We start from the raw sequence: 18,446 nt of genomic DNA, 5'->3' as shown, positions 1-18,446 counted from the left end.
TCATACCTTGTCTAGAGAATTTAACCCATAGAGTTTCAGCTTTATTTTCTTTATGCTTCTTTTCCACTCTTATAATTTAAAGAGGATGTTTCTTCTCTTCCATTTCACTCTGTGTAGGTAACTCATAATCAGGAGAATGTGTTTGATCTGCAGTGGATGGATGTCATTGTATTGACACAAGAATATGTTGAACCTCTCTTGAAGAATATGGCATTACATTTAAAAAGACTTATAGATGAAAGGGATGAGCACTCAGAGGTATGGATGTGGTTTGTTGCTTAAGAGAAATATAGTAAATAATTTTTTTTAAGATGATACAGCTTACCATTTTTATAACTAATAGTTTAATGTATGTTCTGTTAACATATTTAAGCAAGGATTCCTTACTGCCAGAAAGTTGTTTCAGGTAGTTATGGTGTACATACTAGTTGTTGAATACTGTGACAAACTAGAAAAGATATAGCAGATGATCTTTTTCATGTAACCAGAGTCTGAAACAACTTTAAATAACATTCCTCAGTAGTTGAAAACAGAAAATCCAAAGCTGTATCAGCTGAAGTCTCCAGGAATCAGTAATCTATCAGTTTGCAAGCCAGTTGCTGAAAGATGCCTGTTACATTACTGTGTCCTATTGTACAGGTTTGAGTGAACTGGAGTAGAATCCATACTAGGAGAGGAGGCTTTACAAGCTTATCGCGAGGCATAATTATCGTACTGTGTGAGAATCAAGAAATAGAAATGTATTTAATAAAAATTGCAAGTTATGAATCATCTTGTTGGTCCCACATTTGCCCCTCAGTAGAGTGTGGACATCTTAATGTTGCAATTATTCCAAGTACTCCTTTGACAGTTAGCAACTGTCTTTCCAGTTCACAGTCTTGACAAGAGTAAAACAGAAACTTAACCGTGATGGGAGAGGATGTATGGTAATGCTTTTTTGCAACACAAAGCAAAAGTATTTGAAGCTGAAGAGTGCCAGCTTCTTTAGAGAGATATATTTATTCTCATGTTTAAGGAATTCTTGCCTTTTCATTACCCAATCCATTCTGAGCACTGATAATTTTGTGGATTTAAAAGTCTAAATTTGAGTAGTTTAAGAACAGCCAAACAGTACTGTTAAATAGCTGTGACTATTTATTTGCGTTAGGTATAGAGGTGTATGTAGGGCTTCTAACTTCTTTTATGGCAAAACTTTTCCATTATTCTTTCTTTGTTTCAGTCTTTGATTTATTAAGGCACTGAATGATAGTAGTTTCTGACATAAATGGCTCTCTGAATGCAATTCTGTACTTTGTTTTTCTCTCTCTCTTTTTTAAAAATTTCTTAGACTATCATAGAACTCTCAGAAGAACGGGACTGTCTCCGTTTTCTACCTCACGCATCGGCAGCACAATCACCTTGTGGATCTCCTGGCATGAAACGCACTGAAAGCAGACAGCACCTATCAGTAGAGCTAGCAGATGCCAAAGCAAAGATAAGAAGGCTTAGGCAAGAGCTGTGAGTACATGTAGATTGCAGATGTGTGTTGAGAGTCATAGGGTTTTAAGATGATGTTGATTTTGCACAATTGTAGTACTCTGTAGACAAACTCTTTCAACCCTTTCTCTGTAGACAAATTCTTTCAAATGTTAAACTACAGTTTTAAATGCTTTTTTTAGTTTTTGCACCCCAGAAAGCATATTTTCAAAATGTAAGCATATTTGTGGACCAGTGCGACAAATACAACTTTTCATCTGTGATTGTCTTAATTTATATCATATTGACGGTTTAACCATAAACTTACTGAAATCAGTGAATGAGTGCTGTGGCAATTTTGTGTCTTTTGTACTCTGAACTTTCTGAAAAACTAACTATGTTTGAGCAATCTCTTGAGCGTGTTAGAATACAGTAATGGGCTCTCCACTCTACATAAATTGTTTGCTTTATAGAAATACTCATGGCTAATCTAATGCAGCGTTGCCGTTTTCTTTTACGTATTGTGTCCATATTGTTGTTTGAGGCAAGTTCTTTGTGCTTCCTCTATTGTTCATTATCATTAATGAATGTCTGACTATAGTTTTAATTTATCTGTATTCATGTATGTTTCTAAGAGAAGAGCTTTGCAGTTGAGCCAATTGTGGGGTGACACACTTAAGAACAATTACATGGGGCAGGCAGGTAGGGACTGGAAGCAAGAGCTGTGTCCTGACCGTTCAAGGATTAGTGGCAAAAACGTCCTTTTTAAAAGGAGGCAGTGCTGTAGTGATTCCTTATCGGCAGCATGATTAAGTTACCTGTTTCTTGTTGGAAACAGAGTAAGATATAGTCATCTGTGGTTCATTCATGGTTAGGAAACGTTTAGATTTGTTGCAGATAGGAAAAAAAATTATCATTAGAATAACTTTTTGTCCCCCATCTTTGTAGAAGATTCCTTGTCTGCACATCACTTGTTTGCTCATGCCCTTCAATACTGTTCCACTTTTACCTGCCATGCCACTCTACAGAGAAAAGTGAAAGAAAGAAAATTATGCAAACTAAACTCCACTAAATCTCTTGAACCATTGCCAACCTAGATGCAGAAATAGACTTTGAGATTATTGGCAGGGGGTGGTTATTTATGTCTACGGAATAATGTAATTTGTAAAATGAGTAACTTCTGTAGCTTGGGTCAGTTATGGTTTCTTACAGTTTCCAACTTGCTACCTTCATCCAGTTAAGGGATTGCTCTCTTCTTCCCCTGGTGCTGACCCCTTAGCTAAGAGGTATATTCCCCTCCTTCACCTCATTCAAGTACTGTGAAAAATCAGTCCCACTGTAACAAAGAACTCTGGTTTTTCATATTCTAATGAAAACCTTTTTTATCCCTTCTCTATTATGAAGAAAACTGATTGAGTAAGTATCAGTGGGTACTTATTCTGTCTTCATAGTCTAGGAACAAATCTGAGCAGTAGTGAAGAGAACAGTAATAGTCCAGTGGAGAATCTGTTTCTCCCTGTAGCAATGTGTAATGTTGTTCAAGCAGAGTGAAGTACGTGCAGTCTGAACTTAAAATACAGATGTTAAATCTGAAGAGATTCAATATGTATAGTAACTTGCCTATAGTTTAGAAACAGCATAAATAAAGATTTTCTTAATCCAGCATGTCTCATGAAGAGAGGAGGCAGGTAAAATTAAATTAAAAGTTGAAGGTAGCATAAGTCACAATTATCAGCTTGCTGGCCTTGTCTTATCAGAGTTTGTTGATCAGATCATCCTAGCTGGCTGGATTAAGTATCTGGTTGATTTACTCAGAGGATCCCCTTCCCCCACTACATCTTGGTCTTCATGAAGAATAGATGACAAAAAGATATGGCTCTTTTTTCTGATGTCTATATTATTATATGTCTACTGAAATGAGCCCGCCCAGGATATTCTATAAACAGCTGCACCAAGAAAATTAGTGAAAAAATTGCTGTTATTAGTTTGATTGACAGTTAATAGATAGCCTAAACAGTGAACACTGGTATGTTCTGTATAATTTAGTACAATCCTCTCTAGTCTGTAGCTGAAGCATGCAATTAGGGCAACAGTGATGGCTCGGAACAGTTCACGTTTTGCACCCTATTTGAATTCAGTTCGTAAATAAATTTCCTTTACTTGTAACAGTATATTTAAAATACTAGACTGATAAATTGTCTGTAGCATTTGGTATTAAAAGCTGCATCTATTTGATAAATTTAAAATCAGATTCATTCCAGAGTTGAAAATATTCAGCTTAAAATTTACAATCTGGTTTTGGCAATGAACCTTCATACCTGGTTTAATATGCACTGCAGCTAACATAATTTCATACAAAAGGTCTGTAAAGATTATTTTTTCAGCTGGATGCAAAACAGTGATTTGAGGCTTGTAATACAGAAACTCCAGAACTGGATATTGCACATCTGATTTTCTGTAGTAAGACCTGTGTGTTTTGATACAGAATTATAATATCAGAATATGAATGTTAATAGAAAACTTCCAGTAATCTAACATAATACAGCATAAATTTTTATTTCTTTATGCTTTCTGAACACCTATGTAAAGGGAAAGCTTTGATATCTGCTGTGGACAGTGATGTTGCAGTGAGCTATACATAGATGAACCCTTGTATACTTGTAGGCTGTCAACAACCTTTCTGAAACAGTGTATGGTTGCAAAAAGATCATTCATTGTGAGATTGGCTCTTTTAAAAACAACTGTTCTAGTTTTGTTTAAAACAAATATATTTTTTCTCAGTATAATTACTTCTAGATTGTATTATATGTTTCAGTCCATTAAATTCTCTTATCTCCCCCTTCTCTACTTCTCTTTTGTTTCATACTTGTATTCCAAAATATTAAATAATATAGTAACATGTTTGAATAAGCAATGTATCTTTTAGCAGTATGCAATATTGGATATGACAGGTTTTTTCAATAGTGAATGCTGTTTGCTCTGAGGTGCAGTTCAATTTTGAACATTAGGTATTCTGTGTCTTTGAGAGAATTAAATATTTCGCTTGCCCTTACTCATTGTTTAACAAACTCATTTGTTAACAAACTCATTTTTTGAGCATTGAGAAATAAGTATTAGCTGGAAGTTAAGAATGAATGCTGTAAGAATTGTAGTATTCTGTGTCAAATTGGTTTTGTTACAAATTTCTGAATCGACTAAAACAGACACTATGTTGTTTCCATAAAAATAAAATTCATTATGCATTTCATAAAATTATTAAAGTTATTAAGTGGTATCTTCTTTTAATGAGTAAAGGCATCTGAAAACCTTAATTCTTCTCTAAGAAAAAGAAAAATTACAGAAGTATAAAAGTGCTTTTTAAACTGGCTTTACCTGATCTGTGACAGGATGCGTCAGTGGTTCTTCTGGAAAAATATTTAGACCTTTGGAATGTATGTTTTGAAATTATTCTAAGTTTACTTTTGGATGAGAATCTCCTAGTACACGCTCATGTGTATTGTCTGGGGGTTTTTTACCAAAAAAATCTGTTATCACAAAAAAAATCTCTTATTATGCCCTAATGTTTTCTGCCCCACATAAGTAGGAAATCTTAGTGAACAATTTAAAGGACTATGAAAAATCTGACCAAATTTGAAAGATTAGATGTAGACTAAAACCTAAAGAAAATGTAAAGTATAATGGCATACCTAAGTTTTACACTGTGATGTCCTTGAAATCCTGGATTAGAAGAAGGAAGTCTCACAAATCTCAGTATTTTGTTCTCAAATGAGATGCTGATTATAATATTTTGCAGTCATATTTAGCTGTTTTGTGTTTTCTCTTTTTAAGTGAGGAAAAGACTGAGCAGTTGCTTGACTGTAAACAAGAATTTGAACAGATGGAATCTGAACTGAAGAGACTTCAGCAAGAGGTATGGGTTTTGTAAATCTATTATTTAAAAAAGAGTGGGCAAAAAGAAGTTGCTGTGACCAGAACACCCCCCCCCCCTTTTTTTTTTTTTTTTTTGGTATTAGGAAGTATGTTTTCATGCACTCTGAATACAGTCTTTTGTAATTTATTCCTTTATTTGGTCAGGTATGCTGAAAAAATAGTTCGGTTGTTATTTCTTTTCTTTTTTTTTTTTTTTTCGTTTCCACATTCAAGCAGTTTACCACCACCAAATCCTATGAATGTACATGTGCTGAATATTTCTCAAAAATAATGCAACCAAATTTTGTCTGGTTTTCTTTATACTTTGAGTCTATGTGTTGATAATGAGGGAGAACATCTGATTAATTTATTATTAGGATATGAGTGTATAAAATTGTTGTGTGTCATTTGAGAATATTATCTGTGAGAGAAATGTGCTGTTCTGAAATATACAAATGTGTACATATCTCTCCTTGAAAAAGGCCAAAGTAGTTTTCTTGGAAATATATGATCTGGACTGAGCCTCTAAAACACTTTTTTTTTTTTTTTTTTTTTTTTTTTTACCTTTCTCAGAATTAACTTATATCCCTCTGGGTTACCCTGATTTAAATAATGAAGCATCTATGTTATTCTTCAGCACGCAATGTCCAGTATTCTTGGATTTAATTTCTGTATTTTCTTATTTTCTAGAATATGAATTTACTCTCAGATGCCCGTTCTGCCAGAGTGTACAGAGATGAATTAGATGCCCTTCGTGAGAAGGCAATTCGAGTTGACAAGCTTGAAAGTGAAGTCAGCCGGTATAAAGAGAGGCTGCATGATATTGAATTCTACAAAGCTAGAGTGGAGGTATATTAAGGGAAAAAAAAAATACTGAATAATCATCATTTTTTGTTTGCTGTGGCTTTTTCATAGTTATTTTGATGACTTAAACATTGGCATGTGAAAACAGTGTTATAACTGGGATATGTGATAGTTAGTCTTCTGTGATAAATTACAGTTTTTATGTAAGACTCCCTGTGTCTAATGGCATGCAGTTTCATTTGAAGTCAGCAGTATTCACCATAGCTCTAAGCTAGTAAGATCAGCAGTAGCCTCTGTTTAGGATATATACTATATATTGAGAAACCTAAGGAGGAATTAATTAAAAATATGCTATAAATGTAATAATTTCTCTCTCCTCTTGCGGGTCTCCTAAGAGAAGGTAATTTTCTAAGTAAAGTGTTAAGGAAATAGTGACTATGCAGATAAAAGAGTATAGGATGACGGCATTCTGTGGATAAAATATACTAAAAAAAGATGCACTGACACAAGGCAAGAGAGACTTACAGTTCTGTCATGAATTAGAAGTTTAGGAAACAAATCAATGTGCCGCATTTCATTAGGCCATCGTGCTGTCTGTAAATGGCAAATTTGTTGAGCAAATGCCAAGGTGGCAGAATTTGTGAAAGAAACAATTACATGTGGGAGTCAAAACTAATGAAAGTTTAAAGAAATTTTCAAGGTAAAAAAAAAAAAAAGACTCCTAGGAAAGCAGGGAGAACTTGAAGTGAACACTTGTTGGAAAAAATATTACGTTGCCTAGATGTAGTTGCTGACGTACTGGTATGAAGCCCTTTCTTTAGGGTAAAAATGAATAAAAAGCAAAACCAAAAGCAACCCCAAAAAGATATTAGGCTAAACTGTGACACAGAATATTTTTACATAACTTCTTCATTTAATATGGCCTCTTGGATTCACAGGCCTGGATGGGATCTTGGGAACTCATTCAGTCCTTCTGAATGGCAGTACCTTTAAACATGGTATTTCTTGGATACCCATACCACTCCAAATGAATGCTTGGCATTAATGAGTGCGTTAAGACCTGAGTGATGAAGTGTCCACAGCCTTTCATAGCAGCCTCTTCTCCGAAGACTGTGACATGTCATGTGTCCTCTCTTGTAGCTCTTTCTGCTTCGCAGCCCACAGCATTCTGCTTTATAAGGTGTTTTTTCTGTTCTCTGGGTTCTGTCTTATTTCATATCTTTCTTAAAATGGAGTCCCTAAAACTAGATCTCATACTCTAACTACAGCTTTACCAGTTCTGAATACGGTGGAAAGATGACTTTTCTCCACACCTTCTAATATAGTAACTCCTAAGCAACATCTCAACATTGTGATCTGTGGTAACCTCCAGATTTTCTTCCCACTAATCTGTTGCCTAGTCATGATACAATATCACCAATATTTTAGTTACCACATCTGAAAAATGTCACAGTACTAATGACCAATGATACAGCATCCTCTGGAAAGAGACTTCTTTCATTAAATGTTTAAAAGTTAAAACATTTTAATGAATGTATACTTCATATGTCACAGCATAAAATAGCTACTACTGATAAAAGCTACTGTTGATCAGAGGGGAAAAACTGCAAGGCAAAAATCAAATCTTTGTAATGTTCAATTGTAGATGCTTCATCCAAAACTTCTAATAATAGCTTTAGTCACAAATAAAGCATATCAACTGACACGGGAGTTACTAGCTTTTTAATGGAAAACGACATGGATAGTTTTTTCAAGTGAACTGCAATGTTAAAAAGTTAACAGTAGACTGTAGTGAGAGATAAGGTTCATGGTGCAGATTAAAAAGCTGTTAAAAGGGCGTTAGACATTTCTGATATTTTTAAAAAAGTCATGGTCCCCAAGACTTTTTTTTTTTTTAAGATGACTTCTTCTTAGCCTTGCTTGTGGAAATTAATTTTATCATCTTACTGTGTAATGTGAAATAATTTGATGAAATTGGAAGAAACTTTGTCAAGATACACTAAACACAGACCTTAACAGCTGTCATTGAAACATCCATTCTTGAGGAGGCTACAAAGCTGCCTTCACATGCCACTTAAAAACAAAGGCTGGTAACTACTTTCCAACTGTGGATCTTTTCTCGGTGTTTGACATACTTTAAACAAGATATTGTTGTTCCACTTGAGCTCAGTGATAAAGGTCTAGTGCTGTGATTTATGCTATCAAAGTTGTTGGCTGTTACCGATGTATGGTGTAATAGGTTAGCATACATGGGTCTGTTGGAAAATCAGGTGCTGTGAGTGGTGAGCATTATCATCAGCCTGCCTGCGTATGAGAAAACCTTTGTATGTGAGCTATTTGAAATCATCTTACATGAATGACTTCATAGACTGTGTATATCTGCTACTGTTGTAAGAGGGACTGAAAGCATATGGTTAAAAAAAATTGGTGAATTAGTGTACATGATTTGAAAACAGTGGAAATTTTATTTTCATAGAATGTTTAAATTAGTAAAAAACCTAAAATTTGTTTACATGTTTCATAACTTGTAAACTATCTGATTTTTCAAGCATGCTTGAATAGAGACAGATGTTAATTAGTTGCCTTTGCTTCATAATAATAATTATAAGTTAATATTTGTGTAGGGAGGAGTATGAAGGATAGATATTTATATGTTATATTCACTGATCTTTTTTCAGATTTTGCAGCTGACTGCTTGCTGAAGTTTGTAAAGTTTTGTCTTTATGTCATGAGTAAAATTGCCAATTATATGTTTTTTACATGTTGTTATTTTCGTCAGATGCCATTAAAAAAAATAATCCTCTCTGTACATAAATTAAAGCTGTTTAGGACCTTTCAATATGGCTGGTTGTATTTTAAGAATACAGTTGCATTTTCAGTATCATGTTCTGACTTTGGGCTTAAGTAAGTTTGCCCAATGGCCTGTAAACCTGATTATGGTCTGTAGAAACTGATTGCCTTAAGTTTTGTTCTCCATTTCCTGCAACACAAACATTAGGAAGTTCAATCTGATATTAAGATAAATTATGGACTTGAAAGGAGCATCTACATCTGTCTCCAGTCTTTGACAGTGGCCAGGAGTAGATGCTTAGAGGAGACCAAAAGAACAGGGCAAGCACTTGGTGATACTTTCCCATTGTGCTCTCCCAGCCTCCAGCAGTCTCTGCTCTGGAAAATCATACTCAGAGGTGGTACTTTTGAGCTTTTTGGCTCTCTCTTGCATGAATTTGATAACTTCTCAACACATGTAAGCCTTTTTATCTACACAACTGTGTAGCAATAAGCTCCACAACTCAATTACATGATGTGTGAAGTATTTTTGTTTGGTTTGAGCCTGACACCTGTAATTTTTATTTGATGTCAGCGTTTTGCTTAGCTGTAGTCCGTATACATGCAGTACATCTTTCCAGGTCACATCTCAAATCACATGGTTTGATTGTGATTATGAACGCCTAATTTATTCTTAATGGTTTAGGGACTATTTAATTTCTCTTAAGTTATGTAAAATTTTCTTTTTGTAAAAATTTCGTAATTTGCAGTTATGTAAAATTGCTGTAAAATTTTTTTTATAGAAGTCAGTTACAGCTTCCAAATGAGTATTTTAGCATTAGAGCAATGTTTCTAAGACTAGATATGATGTGTATCAAAGTTTGTATTAATAAGGAAATACCTTTCTTTGTGAGATTTTTGTTACTTAATTCTTGCAGGAGTTAAAGGAAGACAATCAAGTGTTGCTAGAAACAAAGACAATGTTGGAAGATCAGTTAGAGGGGACCCGAGCCCGTTCTGATAAATTACATGAGTTAGAAAAAGAGAATCTACAATTAAAAGCTAAATTACATGATATGGAGATGGTAAGTGTAAATGGAAGATTGCAAAGACAACTGATACGTATTGAATTTCATTTCCATTTTTTAATAAAAGAACAACTTCCAGTGAAAATGGTGTGGTAGAGGAGAAAGGTATGTCTTGATTTACGAACACTTTTCAGATACGGTTTCCTGCAGTAGCTTTGGTTCTGCCTCGGGAGGGAAAAATTGCAAAGGCAGTAATCTTTTTAAAGGCAATACAGTGTTTAACTGGATAGCTAAAATATAATGATAAGAACTAGAGACCATAAGAATGATAGGATCAATTATTTTTTTTTTTATATGAAGATAGTCTGTTGTCACTTAAATATTTAGATAAAAGATGTTATTGATCTTTCAAATTCTGGCAATACAGTGACATATTTTTCAGATTATTCCCAAAATAATTTCTGTTTTTAACCAGTTCTTCTCCAAAAAGTAAATATTCTAAAATATAAAGTAATAATTTGCCTGGGTGGTTTGTGTTGTTTTAGTTTTCCTTAAGGTGTGACAGATTATTATCTTCTGTTTACTTTCATTTTCTGCAAAGTATTGAGAGTTGCAGCTGCAACTTAACTCCTGTTAAAGTAGCATGTGTGGGGAGAGGGGTTTATAAAGAGCCAGGTGAGACACTCTCATCATGGACCTAGTCCTGTTACAGCTTTTTGTGTCAAAGTAGTCTTATGATAGTTTAGAGAAGATGAAATTTTGCTTCTCTGTCCATTTGTTTTTCATGTGTGCTACCAAGCTGTGCTTATCATGTACACTTTCTTTCCTGATGTTCTGAGAATTGAACTTTGAAAAAGAATAAGTAGTCGTTGACATAGGTTATGCTAAGAGGTTCTTCTCTGCGTATTTTTCTTTACTGATTGTTATATTTCTCTTCTATGTTCTCCATAATTTCGTCCATTCCTTGCTGTCTCACTGTGTATTAGCAAATCAGAAAATGTACTTTGCATTTCTCTGTGGCATACTAGATACTAAAATACTTTGTGCTTGTTGAGACTTTTTTTTTTTTAAAGTTACATGTGAAATAATTTTTAAGGAGCGTGATATGGACAGAAAGAAGATCGAGGAACTCATGGAGGAAAATATGACTCTAGAAATGGCTCAGAAACAAAGTATGGATGAATCATTGCATCTTGGCTGGGAACTTGAACAGATGAATAGGACTACTGAACTTTCTGAAGGTAAACATAGTAATACTTGCAAACTGATAAAATAGAAAAATTGAAAGCTCGGAGACTGGACAGCATTACGAAACTACAGGTCCTTATTTCTAAAGTACAGAGCTTTTGTCCACTGGAGAGATGTGACAGTTTGGGGTTGGTTTGGGGTTTTTTTTGCTTGCTTTTATTGTGGTTGGTTTGGTTTTGGTTTTGTTGTTGGTTTTTGTTTTGTTGGTTGTTTTTTAAACTCAATTCCATGTATCCTTGGAGACAGAACTTACATGAAAAGTCTCTGTTCTTGTGATTCTTGTTAAACAGAGGTGTAAAACCCATAAATACCTTGGAGTTAAATTGTGTTGCCATTCAGACTTCTATAATCTGTAGCACAGATCAAAAGTCTTCTTGCTTTACTGTTCTCAAAGTTAAGAAAGATTTGCTAAGGCTTCTCAGAGTAATTGTTTACAGACGTAACTGGCAAAAATTTTGATTATTCCAATATAGCATGCTTGGTCATACACTGGATCCCATACAAAGGATTTGTGGAGATTTAGAGATGCATCCTCAGCTGCAGGAAATAAATCTTTTCTGTGATTAGGAACTGTAGGATGGGTAGGACATTTCCTTTTATGCATCTGCAATGTTATCTGGGTAAGGAGGATGGGTCATTAATCCTAACTAGCTCTATTCACCAAGAAGGCATTGGAGGGCCCGTCAGAGGCTTTTAAATCCCCTAAGCCGTAAAAATGCGAAATGCAAGAACTCCAGGTAATAAGTAATTTTTTTAATGGTGTTTTTTCTCTTACAGTGCCACAGAAATCACTTGGTCATGAGGTAAATGAACTGACATCAAGCAGATTACTGAAGTTGGAAATGGAAAACCAAAGTTTACTGAAGACAGTAGAAGAACTACAAAGTGCAGTGGGTTCTGCAGAAGGCAGTACTTCAAGAATTCTGAAAACGGAAAAAGAAAACCAAAGACTTAGCAAAAAGGTAATCATCAGTGTATGTTTGAATTGTGTATGAGTTGCCTAATGATGCTTGTCGTTTTCTTTCTAAAAGCTAATTTTATGAATGGCCTTTATTTTGGGTAAAGTATTACTAGGGTCTAAATGATGTTATGGTGTTTGTTAGTTTATGGTAAAAAAGAAAACCTCAGAGAGGTTTTTCTCTTCTCTAATTATGCTTTTTTATTAATTATGTTAGAATGGGACCATTTTATTCAGAAAGGTCTTACACCAGCAAGGGGAAAAAAAATCAATATGTTAATATTGGGGATATAATAAGTAATGGAAGTATTTTATGAAACTTGAGACCATTATTTTAATTTTTGTAATTATTAAGCAGGGGAAAGTATGTGTACATGGACATTTTAGCTAGTCTTCACCTAAGGAGAAAACTTGGTCATGTGTCCTCATTCATGAGAGAAGATGGGCCAAGGAATTGATGAGCAAGTGAATGGAAGGAGTTTGTCAGATTTATCTGTGCTGATCTACACTATTTTGCTCTCCAAATTATGCATATCAAATAGAGTAATTTAGTTAGTGTTATTTATAGAGAATAAAAATTGGAAAAAAACAGGAGCTAATTACAGTGGAGTAAAATGTCTAAAGTTTCTGAAATAGCTTTTACTTCAGCAGATATTTCAGGTGTTAGACTATTCTTAGAGAAGAGTGCGTAAGAGATAATTAAAAAAAAAAATTGAAAGAAATCCCTACTGTATTCCATACTTCCATGCTTTTTCTGATTTCTTAATGATACAGTATTTTTTGCAGTAGCCTGTGTGCTGCTTTGAGTTTCTGTACAGTACCAGAAAGACAGCTGGGAGGGTACAAGAGAAAGGAATAGGTATAAGAAGCAAGCAATAGTAGGTCTTTGTGGTTGTCTGTACTGTTCTTATTACTTTGGATGTCTGGCGACATGTCCTTTTTCTCACTGCCCCTAAAAACAATGTTCTGAACAGTGATCACTTCAGCAAAAAGCATGAAGTTGAACAAAATGTCTGTTACGAGTCCCGTATACAGTGTCTACTTCTATCTGGACATGCTTTCTCTTAAAACAAACTGCTAATATAGAGTCTTATAAATACGAGATACAGTGACCACAGGAGCTCCACTCCCAGTGCCTAGATGGCAGTTGGGCAGGCGATGGGTAAATTTGGTTCCCAGATGGAGTCTGACTGCATCCCTGCTGGAGTGATTGAGCCAATTACTTCTCCTTTGCAAAAACCAATGAAAGGGCCAATAACCCTGTAAAACATGCATTGGTCTACTAAGCAAGGGTCCAGGAAAATCTGAATTTGAGAGGAAGAGGGAAGCACAAGACTGGTCAAGCATTAGTATTCTCATCCTAAGAGAAAGATTTAATTCAGGTTCTGGCCTAACTGATGCCATGCTTTTTGCATATTTCAGATCAACAAATTGCTTCATGAAGGAACAAATTCCTTTCAACTACCTTTTTGTGATTTTATTTCTCAGTATTACTAGCAGAAATTTAATGTATAATTCAGATAACTCGTTTCTAAAAATATTCTTCCTGCGTGGGGTCCGAGTTATGTCTAGACTCCTCTAGGATCAGGTAATGTGGACGAGGGACTTGACCTAGAATATAAACCTTTCAGCAGATGCTGAGCAGAGACGTTGCTTCTGAGTAACTAATTATAACTTACATGTGACAGAAAAATCACACTTGATTATTTTCACTTGTAAACAGTTTTGCTGTCTGGTGACATTGCGAGTTGGAGCCATGTGACAAAATAAACCTGTCTATTTAATTCCCAAGGAATCATCATAAGTATCTCTTGAAATAGTTAAGTAAGATCAAACAACATTAAACCCTTCTAAGTTAAAAGGGACTTGGAGGAGCAGTATAAATCTCACTAAAATGGAATTTTAAGAGGCAAAAAAAGGTGCTTGAGGAAATATCCAGAGCCTAATAAAATCTGACCTTTTTTTTTTTTTTTAATGCAAAAGTACTCTATAGATACAATCTTCTGAGCCAGGGAGAAAATTCTGGCAGAAGTAAATTTATTCCTAGAAGAGATGAATTGTTTCAGATAAAGAATAGAAAATTCCATTTTATTCTTTCCTTTAAACTTTATTTATTTCTATAAGGATACCTTCAACACAGCTAAGAGTAATACTATTGGCATTTTTAAGTACATTTTAAAAAATTTGTTTCTTTTTCCCTAGCTTGAAGAGCTAGAGAATGAAATTAGCCAAGAGAAACAAAGTCTTCAGAACAGTCAAAATTTGAGTAAAGATTTGATGAAAGAAAAAGCACAGCTTGAAAAGACACTTGAAGCACTTCGAGAAAACTCAGAGCGACAAGTGAGTAGTAGAATCAAAAGTCTTAATGCTGCATTGTACTGTACTGTTCTCCTTTTGTACTTTTTTACAGGCATAAAGGGATTGTAAATGTAGCAGGTTTGCCAGAAGTACATACCTGCAGCAAAATAGCTTGTCTAAGACCTGCAGCCAGTGAGAGACATGACTCATTTTTAGCTGAGGCTTTACTGTTAGTTTTAGAACTTCTTAATGTTTTGTAATGCTTCTGTGGCTTTCATGGGCTGTGCATTTGCTATAGATGCTGAGAGGGTGTAGCTCAGCCAAAACAGAAAATTGGGAACTTTGGAGGTAAGCCAAACACCTCTCAGTGGAGGAAAACAGGTTCCAGACAGCTGGTCAGTGTTTGAAGTAATGTCGGAGTATTAATGAGAATTACAGCAGCCTGCCCCTCAGAGGGACCTGACAGAGACCAATGTAGCGGAGCTGGTCTGCTGCTCTGCTGCTGACTCTCTTCCTCCTGTGTTGCTTGCAGTCTTGTTTATCAGTGGTAGGAAGCATCATATCCAGCTTCATAATACTCCCCTATACTAGAATGTTTTCTAGCTGTGGCTTGTAGGTGGATAGCAGAATTTATTTTTGGCTGCCAGAAACTGGCATCTGGGTCTTTGTAAAAGATTTGAGCTGTATTTGGGAGGGGACTGAGTGTCACTGATGTATCTTTATCAAAGGGGTGCTGACACCTTCTAAAGGTCTTTGCAGAGTAATTCAGAGGACCTGTGGAAGGCAGCCACTAGGAAACAAGAGTTATGGAAACTGCTGGAAATACCATCTTTAGTAATAAAGTCCTTCAGAATTAGAACTGGAGTTACCTTTCATAAATTCCACTGATACTTCTTGATGAGATGGACAATTTTTAGTTTAACTTTAGAAGTACAGTGTTTTGGAATACAGAATACTGTATTTCAAAAATCCTGAAAATTTTTAAAGGCCCAATGTAATCAGTAAATGAAACTCCAGACTTGGAAAAGAAAGAAGGAAAGAAAAAAAAAAGCTGGGCATTGAAGCTTTACTTTTATTTAAAGAGAACAATGGGAATAATTTTAAAGAAAATATGCCAGCTTGTCTTGTTTAGAAGTGTTCATCGTTACAGTAATAGATTTGTACGTTGTATTAGAAGTGTACTCTAAAGGGGGTAAAACTTTCTGGAATAATTCATAAGTCCTAATTTGACCATCACGGGATACATGTGTTGTTTTAAATGTGTTGGAGTAAGACTGTCATTTCACTGGGACTATTTCTGCTTAAAAATAATATACTTAGGAGCTGTGATGGGTTAGCAGTATCTTTCAGGTCTTTTACAAATTCTGTGCTTAAACTTATTGGAGGGGACTGTACAAGGTTCATTTGATTTCATAAAAAAATTATGGAGGCATTGATCATGATTTTTTTGTTAAGTTTAGATTATAGAAGCAGAATTAATGAAGAGTAATTATGCATGTTTGGTGACATAACAGGTTATGTAAAGTGTTACAAAGTTGTGGTTTTAGACACCTGTTAATTAGTTTCTTATTAATCGTTTCCGAACAGTTTGTCATTGCTGGGAACAGAGCTGTAGATCCTGTAATTAATAGTTACATTCAGACTTAAATATAAAAGAACAGTCTATAATTTTCTCAGTTTGTTTCTCATTGCAACTAGTCCTTTTGCTTTTCTCCAAAACAGCTTATTGTTGAAACATCCCTTATGCTATGTTTATTAGTGTATTCTTAAATATTGATCTAAACAGTTTCCTGCATTTTGCTGTCTGTTGTTACATACGCAAATAATTTGAAGTTATTTGGAGTAACTGAAAAAGTCAATGAAATACTAAAAATTAAGATGTAAACGTTGCCTTTATCCTTGAAGTAGATCTAGGAATGCGTTACCTAAGAAAATTCAGTTCTAGTATGACTTACTTTCTCTGGAAGCTGTTTTGAAACAGCATGTCCAAGGGTTCTTTTTAACTCAAAAATTAATGTAACTTTGTGTTTCTTCCCAAAATGTTACTGACTCTGATCATGATGCCCTCATATCCCACAGGCCACCTCTATTTTTTCCAAGTGAAAGACACTTTTGCAGCTCCCACACCTCTCTCCATCTCAAGTTTGGTTTAGAACTTGACTGCAGTTTTGTTCTTTGTGGACATATATCTCTGGAAATTACAGAGTTTAAGAAAAACAATCTAAATCTGGGTAAACACAAATGAAAATGAAATTACTCTAAGAAGTAGATACAGCTTTGTTTTGATTTATGCTTTGTTAGTTTTATGTTATTTACTAATATCCAAGAGGAAGATATTTGAAGAGTCACTTTGACTTACTCGTTGTCAAACTTCCACCTGAGTACATACATAATGTTTGTAATGCTTCAAATAAATGCCAGTACAGTAAGAGAATTTATTTTTTTAAACTTAAAATAAAAGGGAAATATAATGTAATCTTATTATCTTAGTAGCTTTCAGTTTATGTATGGAAGTAATTACTTGTTGGCGTATTGTTCACCAGAGTTTACAATTTTTCTACCCAAATTAGATTAAGCTATTAGAACAAGAAAATGAACATTTGAATCAAACTGTAGCTTCTCTAAGACAACGCTCACAAATCAGTGCTGAAGCGAGAATGAAAGAAATTGAAAAAGAAAATAAAATCCTTCATGAGTCTATTAAAGAGACCAGCAGTAAGTTAAATAAGACTGAATTTGAAAAAAGACAAGTCAGGAAAGAACTGGAACACTATAAAGAGAAAGGGGAGAGAGCAGAAGAACTTGAGAATGAGCTGCATCATCTGGAGAAGGAAAATGAATTATTACAGAAAAAAATTACTAACTTAAAAATCACTTGTGAGAAGATAGAGGCCTTAGAACAAGAAAACTCAGACCTGGAAATGGAAAACAGAAAACTGAAAAAAACTTTGGATAGCCTAAAAAATCTCACTTTTCAATTAGAATCCTTAGAAAAGGAAAATTCACAACTTGATGAAGAAAATTTAGAATTAAGAAGAACAATTGAATCCTTGAAGTGTACAAGCATTAAAGTGGCGCAGTTACAATTGGAAAATAAGGAACTGGAGAGTGAAAAGGAGCAACTTAAAAAAAGCCTTGAACTCATGAAAGCCTCGTTTAAGAAAACTGAACGCTTGGAAGTCAGCTACCAAGGCCTAGACACAGAAAACCAAAGGCTACAGAAAGCCCTTGAAAACAGCAATAAGAAAATTCAGCAATTAGAAAGTGAATTACAAGACTTAGAGTCTGAAAATCAGACTCTGCAAAAGAACTTAGAAGAGTTAAAAATCTCTAGTAAGCGCCTAGAGCAATTGGAAAAGGAGAATAAGTTGTTAGAGCAAGAGACTTCTCAACTGGAAAAAGATAAGAAACAGCTAGAAAAAGAAAATAAAAGGCTTCGACAACAAGCAGAAATTAAAGATAGCACTTTAGAAGAAAACAATGTAAAAATTAGTAATCTGGAAAAGGAAAATAAATCTTTATTTAAAGAAATAGTTGTATATAAAGAGTCATGTGTACGCCTGAAAGAACTAGAAAAAGAAAATAAAGAACTCGTGAAAAGAGCTACCATTGATAAGAAAACCCTTGTCACTTTACGAGAGGTAAACAGAAAGTAGTTACCATTCCTGTCATAATCTGTTTGTAATGTAGAGAAATTATATCTGTATTTTTTAAAAAGTTTGTATTTTGTATTTTTTTATGCTTTAATTTGTATACTATTAGCATCTTTTTAATGGTTACAGTAGGGAAGGCATTAGATAATCAAAATTTATATAATCAATGATCAAATGGAATAATATAATCATATTACACTTAATTCTTTAAGGTTGCTTACAGACTGTCATGGTGCCTTTGTTAAATGAACGTTGTTCAGATTCTTGATATATTTGTTCTGGCTTAAACACTTCCCCTTCACCGTGAAGTTCAAGACCAAATTT

At 34.5% G+C, this 18,446-nt stretch overlaps 1 protein-coding gene across 2 annotated transcripts in view; it reads left to right on the top strand.

Annotated features, from left to right (window-relative positions):
* Window positions 1-18,446, top strand: part of CCDC88A (coiled-coil domain containing 88A) — an 82,690-nt gene that overhangs the window by 29,700 nt on the left and 34,544 nt on the right. For both annotated transcript variants that reach the window (XM_075035370.1, XM_075035369.1), the window contains exons 7-15: window positions 118-258; window positions 1,328-1,497; window positions 5,284-5,365; window positions 6,055-6,213; window positions 9,876-10,022; window positions 11,062-11,206; window positions 11,991-12,175; window positions 14,374-14,511; window positions 17,040-18,110. In XM_075035370.1, coding sequence (XP_074891471.1) covers window positions 118-258; window positions 1,328-1,497; window positions 5,284-5,365; window positions 6,055-6,213; window positions 9,876-10,022; window positions 11,062-11,206; window positions 11,991-12,175; window positions 14,374-14,511; window positions 17,040-18,110 — 2,238 coding nt within the window. The remainder of the gene's footprint in view (window positions 1-117; window positions 259-1,327; window positions 1,498-5,283; window positions 5,366-6,054; window positions 6,214-9,875; window positions 10,023-11,061; window positions 11,207-11,990; window positions 12,176-14,373; window positions 14,512-17,039; window positions 18,111-18,446) is intronic.

The sequence above is a fragment of the Buteo buteo genome, chromosome 9 (assembly GCF_964188355.1).
Source record: "Buteo buteo chromosome 9, bButBut1.hap1.1, whole genome shotgun sequence".
Classification (NCBI taxonomy): Eukaryota; Metazoa; Chordata; class Aves; order Accipitriformes; family Accipitridae; genus Buteo; species Buteo buteo.
The sequence above is the reverse complement of the archived record's forward strand: the minus strand, read 5'-3'. Positions and strand labels throughout refer to the sequence as shown.